Source organism: Watersipora subatra, chromosome 7 (genome assembly GCF_963576615.1).
Source record: "Watersipora subatra chromosome 7, tzWatSuba1.1, whole genome shotgun sequence".
In the NCBI taxonomy this organism is placed as follows: Eukaryota; Metazoa; Bryozoa; class Gymnolaemata; order Cheilostomatida; family Watersiporidae; genus Watersipora; species Watersipora subatra.
The window spans coordinates 39,928,044-39,938,117 of record NC_088714.1 but is presented as its reverse complement, the minus strand read 5'-3'; the positions used below and the strand labels follow the sequence as shown (position 1 = coordinate 39,938,117).

General features: G+C 33.1%; 1 protein-coding gene across 1 annotated transcript; it reads right to left on the bottom strand.

Moving 5' to 3' along the window:
• Positions 1–677: 677 nt before the first annotated feature.
• LOC137400258 (uncharacterized) lies at positions 678–4,979 on the bottom strand. Its single transcript, XM_068086587.1, has 4 exons — positions 4,952–4,979; positions 3,506–3,837; positions 2,573–2,630; positions 678–1,457 (listed from the first exon to the last, which is right to left on the bottom strand). The coding sequence occupies exons 2-4, from the start codon at positions 3,827–3,829 to the stop codon at positions 1,117–1,119; spliced, it is 723 nt and encodes a 240-aa protein (XP_067942688.1). The 5' UTR covers positions 3,830–3,837; positions 4,952–4,979; the 3' UTR covers positions 678–1,116.
• Positions 4,980–10,074: the final 5,095 nt, after the last annotated feature.

The following is a 10,074-nucleotide window of genomic DNA, read 5'->3' as shown; positions in this document are numbered from 1 at the left end:
TTTATCACTTGACCCATATAACAGTAACATGGCAGCTAATTGAAATGGCTAATTATGTACATATTTGTGTCACATCAACAGATGATATAACTCTAGTTTAGTCATTACTAAGCCACTTGCCGACCCATTTATGTTTATCTAAAGAGTACATGTGCAGGGTAATGAGTCCACAGGCTTCCTTGTTGTATAAATGGTCACATCTGGTTGCTAATTTGGGGACACCGGTGTAAAAACTCAAATACTTTGTATGTTAACTTGCTCAGACATGCTTTAGTAACCTTGCGTTTCATCGAGTTTCCAAACAGTGATAGCAAAGTGACATACCTTCATATGGTAATGCAACGCTATTATGGAAACAGCCAGGTCGCTCTCATTCTGTTGTGATTCAGTGTTGCTGTTTGGAAGCGAAACACACGTGCGATGTGCCATATTGGTGCAATGGAAAAGGCGTTAGCGGTCAACGACATCGCACATCTGCGTGTGCATAGGTTTTGCTTTTCTGTTGCTATGTTCCATCGCTTAACCTAAAGCACCCTATGGAAACATGATTTGCTTGTCATTACAGTGTAGCGCTTGATCGCTGGTGCACCCAGGTGTCGCTCCAATAGCATGGTATGAAAACTTAGTATTTATGTTTTATGTGTGAAAGAACAATAGACTAGCGGTGTTTCCATTGGTTTAGCTTTTTCTCAGTAGTGTATTCTGCTGCAACATGTTATGCCTCAGCTACACCGTATATAACTATCAGAAATGTTTATACAGATTCTGGCATGTTCAGAGCCCTTTGCCAGAAGTGGTTTGAAAAAGAGAAGTAATTATTGGTTAATTAGTTTCAAGCTTGAACAAAATTACTTCATAAGACAGCCGTGGAAATTAGTTTTGTACAATCGTTCATCAATTGCACAAAGGCCAAAAATCTATCTACTAACAAAATTAAATTGAAATTTTAAAAAGAAAATTCAATAGTTCTTTGGTTGTCAAATGCATAACATGGTTTTTGTTTTTTAATGTGTAAATTAATGATGTTAAATATATTCCAAACATGGCAACAAGTCTTCATGCATTCATCGCTAAATAAAAAGATGTGTATTATACATAAATACAAAAAAGATTTTTTTAAGGCTTCATGATTGGCTGATAAGTTGACCAATGATGCGACGAATTGCTATCACTATTTGACTGCAAGCAAGCAAGGACTGTGTCTATAACAAGTTGATTGCTGTTTTGCATTATCTGTAGAATTTTTGATAAACTTTCTTCAAAATCGCTACGCGTTCTTTTATAAATCATATCTTCATGAAGGCCTTGTGCTGGGCGTTTTCTTTCTGGAAGGTGAGAAGGGCTAGTCGTTGTTGGTGTTCGTTGTTGGTGAAGGTCATATGTCTGATGGCTCTTGTGTTTATTGCTAGTCAATCTCTGGCATTGTGGACAGTGTTCATGTTGTTTAGAGTTGTCTTCTACAAAAAGAGATAACCCCGAGTTACAAACTTGGTAGCTTTAGCCATACTTTACAAGAAGGCCTTGAGTAGATAAATAAAAGTTATATATTTCTGAGAGCCCAGACATAGTAAACTAAATTGGTGGTATGGTAGAATCATTAGATCTTTCATGATATAATGATTTAGATACTATCATTCCTGTAGTTTAGTTCGAAAAGAAAGTAAACCATGTACTTAAAAACAATCTATGAATGGTCGCCAAGAGTTCAATCCAAATTTTCGTCTACACCTCTAACTAGGCAGGTATGCAAGAAAAGTAACTTAGAGGCACCCCATGAGCATCTAAAAGTTCGCACGCATTCAAATTTTTGAATAACAAATTTTTAAGAAAGAATTTACACAGCACACCTTTTTCAATCTAAATATGTAATTTCCATACTGGTATCCTGAAATTAGCACACAGATGTGACCATTTATACAACAAGGAAGCCTGTGGACTCTTTACCCTGCACATGTACTTTTTAGATAAACATAAATGGGTACGCGGGTGGCTTAGTATTGACTAAACTAGAGTTATATCATCTGTTGATGTGACACAAATATGTACATAATTAGCCATTTCATTTAGCTATGTTACTGTAATATGGTTCAAGTAATAAAATCATGTAAATCAGAGATGGCCCAGCCACATTGGCAGTTTGCATCATTAATAAATTTCTATGGGAAGCTAAAAATGTTTACTCAAAATGGCTAACAGTTATTATTTAAAGATAATAGTAAATATATAGAGCTAGAGCCAATTCTAAGAATGGTAGGCTAAAATGCTAAAGACAGAGGCTATTGAGGCATGTTATTAAATTATAAGGATTACACTTGAACGATTCACAGAAAAAGAAAAAATGGGAAGAGATAATTTTGTTTTCTACTGCATAAGGCAGCAGCGCTGCCGGAGAAGATTAAAAAATAATCTAATCTAACACTTATTTATCTATTAAATTATCTTTCAAGGAAATTGCTAAAGATTGAAGCAAAGAGGATTTTTTGAAGCCATTCGACATTAAAGCTGAAATATAGGAGTGCGCTCTATAATTTTCCTGTTCTAATCTGTAGCAATACATACTCCACGTACATACCTGGTGGAGTCTGGCTATTAGACCATGGTATGTTTTGATCACCTCTCAGACTTCTAATCTACAAAATACAAACAAAAATCACAAAAATCAGCTACAAAAATGTTTTTCTTTAAAAAACAACATGGTATCCTGCAATGATTTTTTGTTATTTTTCTAAATGCTTAAAATTGATTGCTTTGACAGCGTTCATAAAATTTTGCTCGTTTATAATCAGCTATTATTAGAATAATCAACAATAAGAAAAATGGCTGACACAAGGGCAGCAGAGAGCTCAGCTAGGAATTCTACATGTTCAGCTCTAAGAGAGTTCTAAAGCTTGGGCCACAATTGATGAAATTGCTCTCCACCAAAGTGCTCTGAACAAAGGAGTTGTTGACTAAACTCACCTTGAACAGCCTCTAGCGATTGTATAAGCTTCCATACTCTAATTTATATGCTATGATACGCTACACTTATAGCACGAACAATGCTAGTAACTGCCCAAGTTTTAGCTGTGAGCGATCAGGGCTTTGATAGCAACTTGTACTAACAATAGCTGAAATATTCATCATGCCTTTTAGCTTTGCTAGACTAACTAGTTATATTATCTTATATTACTGTATTCTATACTATATCCTAGTATAATATATGACTTTAAACAATGGTAAGTTATATTATACTGCAATACATTGAATTACTGTATTTCAAAATATTGCATTATGTTGTAACACATTTTTTGCATTATATTAGATTACAATAAACTATATTATACTGCATTGTATTACAGTAATTAAATTATATTATATGTTATTATATCATCCTATATTATATATAAGTTATATATTATTAAATTTTGATAAATGCTAATAACATTTTTGCATATTTTATCAATATATTGCACGCTAATGTTTTATATGTGGCTCTAAAAGAACTGCAAAGCAAATGTTCACCTACCGTGGCAGGAGTGTTACACGTCTCAGGTTTATATTCCACATCCGCTAGCAGAGCCTCAATCGAAAAACCTTTAGCTCTGATAGACATCGCACTTCCAAACTGCTTACAGTTTGTTACATTAATTGCTGTGTCGCTGTCTGTATTCATATCTAGTTGTAAATCTGGGTCTATGGGTGTCTGTGAAGTTGGTTTTGTTGATGGACTCACACATAGTTTTACCTCTTTATTTGTGACCATTAATGAAGAAACATCTATGTCTATCGTATTATCTGTTCTTCTACCGTTTTTACAGGTTGAATGATGAGATTTTGTCTGGTTCATCATTTTGTTTTCTAAAAACAAACAAGCAATCGAAAGTAATTTTCAAATTTCTGCAGCTCATCATCCGGTCTTAACACTAGTTACTATTTTATCCAACTTCAATGTTTTTAGGTTGTTTAAAGCTACTTAATCGATGCAAATCTTTGAATAATAGAATGACACTGAAGTGCATAGCAGCTAAAGCAATACAGAAAGGGATCATATATCAAGTAATGTATGTCAAAAGAGACAGCCATCCGCTCCCTCTCTGTTCATAAGGATTCAAGATTGATGAATGATAAACAATTTATTTATACTCATCAAACAGGTCACAACACTTATTGAAATTGCTTCTATCTGAAATCAGCGCCATTTGATTTGATTTGAATTTTTATAAGAGGACTTACAGGCTATCATTAATAGAAGGTAACTTTTGACTCAATGTTAAATTATGAGAAATAATAAAGTGCACCATGGATGTTAAAGTCTTTTATTTTTGTATTACAAAATGTTTCAAGTGTGCCAACTTTCAGAGAATCACAAAACTTTGATCATGCAAATAATAAAATGACTAAAGTGTTGACCAATATGGGGTTTTAACCCTTGACATTCAGATTATTAGACTAACACTATGACCTACTGAGCTGATCAGCTACCTACTGTATCTGTTCTAATGATGACTCATTGACTACTGCTGACTACTGCTGACCTAAAAATTCTCAATTCGCAGATTAAATTTTATATTAATCTATTCTTTTGTGTTATTCTAACATTATTATTAATATTATGAATTACTAATTATTCCTAATCATTACTAATATTATTTTTAATTTTATTATTATTATCATTAATGTTATTAATATTAAAATTGTTATTGTTAATATCTTACCACAAAAGCCCCATTCATAGACACATGCTACACAGTCAGCAAGCAAATAGCAGCATCTCAAATGTATTTACCATAATCCTAAACAACTGACAACTCTTATACGAGTGAAATTTTAAATTCTTATGAATTCTTATAGTCAAGAGGTATAGCATCACTGCACTAACTCTTCCTCTTTGCGTGTAAAGAACTTAGTATAGCTGCCTTTACTCTTCAAACAAATGAAATATTAGTAAAGGTGTGTTTAATGTGGACTGTACCTGATATTAAGGTCCTTCAACAGCTGCGATACCAACTCGATTGAATCTATGGATTCCATCATTTACTTATATACAAACCAAGGAAAATAATTGGTTCTCTCTGATAACTGCCCCGGGCTGGATTTCTGTGATATGCTATTTACTGTTTGTATTGTGAGTGGTCTCATAGAAACAACTGAGCCACGGTTTTTACAATAGCATATGTCAATTATGACTTTTCAACAAAAGAAGCACTCCAATTATTGTCTTTTCTTCAGTAAGGTTTGAGAGAAACTGATCAAGGGTATATTTCTTAATAAGGTACTTGTCTGTGTTTGTATATTATGAACCTCAATATCTGTCTAAGTATTCTGTAGAGGTGTTAAACTTATGCTATTGCTTGCTCGAGATGCTGCCAGGAAAACAGACTGTCAGGGGTCTCTTGTCTAGTCATACATATACAATTCATGAAAAAATTTCAATAACCAAAAATACTAGAAAAACTATTATATCTTATTTTGTTTTCACAAATAATTATTTTGGCAAGTAATTATCTTATTTACATCTTACAGTAGCTGTGTCAATGAAGACCATGAAATAGTGTCTAGATGTCTGTTAATCAAGCACTGGCTATTTAGCGGCTCTGGTATTAATTCATCAGGTTGTTGTTCTACAAAGAGAATGAGATGCTACTCAAGTTTTAAATTTTTCCGTTCAATACGTTATTTATTCAGCTTCAGTGTCCAAAGCAGGGTAACTTCTATACATAGTTGTATGTAAAGGTCTTTGATAAATCTATAAAAAAGCAGAATGTTTATGACCATAATTTAAACATCGCAGTTCTGCTTTAGTATTTTACATCTTCCTCAGCCAAAGCAGGTTCTGGAATGTTCTGGAACATACTACGGTATATGTTCTTATCAGAATATGTTCTCAAGCATATGCAGATTTCAGCATTCATAGCAAATCTTAAAACAAATTAACTTTAGACGTGGAAATTTTACTGTACTAAAATTACAGAGGGTTTGCAATAAAAAACAAAAGGAACGATAAGAAACCTTGCTATACATTATCAGCATGAGTATTCTGACAGTCTGCTGCGCTGTGAGAGATTGTCATGTGTGCTTATAAAACACAGAGAATAACTATCAGAAGTGCTAAAAAGTGGTTAATTGGAGCAGGTGTAAGAGTGTCGGTCTACCAAACTTTATGTTGGAAGATAAAATCCTGTAAGGTGCAACTGTTTTTACCAACCTATAACTGTGGCTTTGGATGGAGCGATGCAAACAGCTTTAAATATATGACAGCAAAAATTGAAATATAAACTAAAGGTATGAAATAAACCGAGAGTTATTGCTATCTACCATCTTAGACTTGAGTCAAGTGGCATTGACCTCGCAGATAGCAAGATTTGTCTATCTACATGTAAGAAAAGAATTTAGCTAATTGCCTTGTGTTACCTGGATGGTAAAATTCACTGACCTTTCCAGTCTTTGATAGCTATACCTTTGCTGCATATGTGTAGCAAAATTCCCATAATTTTTGGTTTTACAATTTTTTATCGTATCAGCCCTATAAACAATATTAATAAACAATTATTTCGATTAGCCCGATCTACCATAGTACCAACCACAGTTGCATTAATCAGTAGAGTTTTGCCAATTCTCAAATTAAATTCAACTACTAGACGCCAATCAGGCCTGCTAACAATGCTGTCCCTTTTGTTAGACAATGTACTTGCAGCGATTTATTCATTTCACCAGCAGACCTATTTTCATCATTCAGACAGAAATCGACCATGAAAGTTTTCTTGTCTGCATAAATAGCTTTGTTTCCTAACCGTAGTTATTAATTGTTGGTACGCTTTACTATCCTGCCGCCTCTTAATTTTAGACTAAGTCTATTTAAAAAGAAATTAAATGATTTTGCTCCAAACCAATGATAATAGGCCGAGGAACAAATTACCCCTGATTAAAGCCTCAATTAAAAATCTAAATCAACCGCAAATTACATCAATTAAAATCCCACATGTACAGAGCCACTTGACTTTGAGCTATGCAGACTCGACTCAGGACAGGAATTCATGTGTAGGCTGGAAAGGAGTAGTATTCCGGAGAAATAGCTTCATTGTCATCCGTGCCATGAGCGGAGGCGTGAGAATATAATGAAAGAAGAAAAGGTTACAATGGGAATAAGCCAAATATGAATATGACTAGCGATGTACGCATCTATGACTAGCAATGTACGCATCTATAAACATAATAGGCTACATATGCATTTATGAAAATGATTAGCGCTGTATGCATCTATGAATATGATTAGCAATGTATGCATATGTCAGTATGACTAGTTATGTACGCATCTATGAATATCATAAGCTATATATGCATTTATGAAAATGACTAGCTATGTACGCATCTATGAGTATGACTAGCAATGTACGCATCTATGAATATGATGAGAACTGTAGGCATCCATAATTAGCAATGTATGCATCAATGAATGTGATTAGCAATGTATGTGTCTAAAATATGACTAGCTATGCAGGCATCTATGAATATAACTAACGTTGCACGCATCTATGAATATGACTAGTGATGTAGGCACCTATGAATATAATCAGCCATGTACGCATTTATGAGTATGACTAGCTATGTACACATCTATGTATATGACTAGCTATGTACCCATCTATGTATATGACTAGCTATGTACGCATCTATGTATATGACTAGCTATGTGCGCACCTATGTATATGACTAGTGATGTGCGCATCTATGTATATGACTAGCTATGTACACATCTATGTATATGACTAGCTATGTACACATCTATGTATATGACTAGCTATGTACTCATTTATGAATAATTTATGACAAATGAAATACCCTTTTTAGACCTTGTTAAACTAACAGTAATATTGCAATCAATAATATTACAAAACAGTTACACCTCAACTTACGATCACCTGTGCATGTGAACCACTTGACTAATGCTGCAAAATTTGAGCAAATACTGGTCTCTGCTGAAAAAGTAGTTTTTCACAAGCAACTTCCAACATTTTTCAAAACTTTAAGTTTTGTAAGTGCAATAAAAACTGGTAGAAACGTGAAATACATTGTAATAACAAATATATAAACTAAGATAATTTAGACTACATCAAGTGTAAGTGAGAGTGAGTCACACCACTTACTTCACTCTCACTCTACTGCCAGACTTGGGCAATGTCAAGGCCACACTTCGGTTCACATGTTTTCAAGGTTATGTAACAATATACACCATTATTGCTGATCACTACTCCATTTATTCACTTTTTACATATAGTTTAGGTTTTTAGATTCATGCGTTTTACAAGGTTTTATACAATGTCACTGTTATACATTATGTGTAATACAATATGTGTTACCTAAAGAGTTTATTATCTTTTTATAACTGAATTGAAGAAAAGACATTTTTCTTATAAAAATGTTTTCTCCAAAAATACAATAGTGTTGGCATACGATGCAAATACATGGATATTGATTTGCTTTATCCCTGTGTACTCCAACAAGCAATAAATACTGTACAATAATGCGTATGAACATGTAGAGTAAACAATTTAATATCATGTGCTAATTTATAAAATAAGTGCAAAAGGATTAAAAATGTGAAACAATCTTTTGTGGACAAAATTAGACGATATATTTTATAATCTTGTTATCAATTTAAAGTTTATTGAGCTTTCATCAAACAGCGAAACACGATGGTTTTGTTGAAACACAATTTTAACTGCTTAAAAATCTATGTATAGGTAGGTACAGTCATGGTGACTTGTGAACAATGAATAATTAAGGTTTATTAAAACTCATCAGCTGTTCCGAAGTTCTATCATATTTTCTTAAAAGCATAAAACCAAATAAAATCTTTTATCCAACTTTCCGATAAATTTTACACCTTCATTTTGTTGAGATACAAAATATTTCTTTGGTAATATCCTAATGTTTTTTTTTGTATTATAATTTAAGGATAGAACTAAGTAACTGGTCAGCGTTAATAGAATATGGACCTATCATCCGGTTTATTCAGCTGATAACAAGGCACATCAAAGGCCTCATGTCCTCGCTAGATGACATGTACACAACTAAACACACAACCTTGCCCGACAAGAATGCCACATTGACATTTATTTTTTAGATTGTGAAGTCAAGTAAAAAGCTAAGACTAAATGTTACTCGAGTGTCTTTGACCTCTACAGCACCTAATAATGAGCCTATGACCTCTACAGAATTAAATCATGGTGAAATTAAGGCTTGCGCCATCGATAATACTTTTTTCTAGTCAAAGTCTAATTATAATATAAATTGTAAATAAGCTAATTTACATCTAATATAAAAATTTGTTATAAACTTTTATTTCTATCATTTACTCTACCCAGAACTTACATATATCTAAACTAAAGTAAGCACTAACATGTCTTTTTAATGGTTATTTATTTATATTAATTTATCTTTAAATTAATAAAACATATGAAACAATGTAAGTAACTAAATATAAAAAACTCTAATGTTTACAAAAATTTTTAGTTTTTTTGTTTAGTTATTTACATTGTTTTATATAATGCATCGTTAATGTTGTGTCATGACGTGAAATATTCATTGCAGGTTCTTTGGCTTTGAAACAAATAAAAAAGTTAACGTAATCATTCGTGTCCCTTTCAACGTGCAACAGTTTCGATGTACAAAGTAAATATTGGAATTATTTGAAGCTTGCTGCATGAGGCGCAGTTGGATAATCAAACAGACAAGATCACACTTTTGTTGAGAAAGTTATCAACTACATTTTTAAACAAGAAAGACTGTTATAAGGTTTGTATTAAAATCAAATGTATAGTTGTTAAATGCAAGTAACTGACATTATTCACTGCATAGCCACATTAGCTCTGGTACCAAAAGGCCCACCGTCTACTAAAAACCATGTGAATTAACTTCAAATGGTTGATGCTGGCGAAAATAAACAAGCAGTACTGAAATTGGGTCCAAAAACGTGCTAGCAATAGACAGGCAACCCAACCAGACTGAGTGACAAGTACGAGCTTTATACTATTATCTCCCAGTTGTATCAAATGTATTGTATTGACGTAATTATTATGCCTTATTACACGTTGA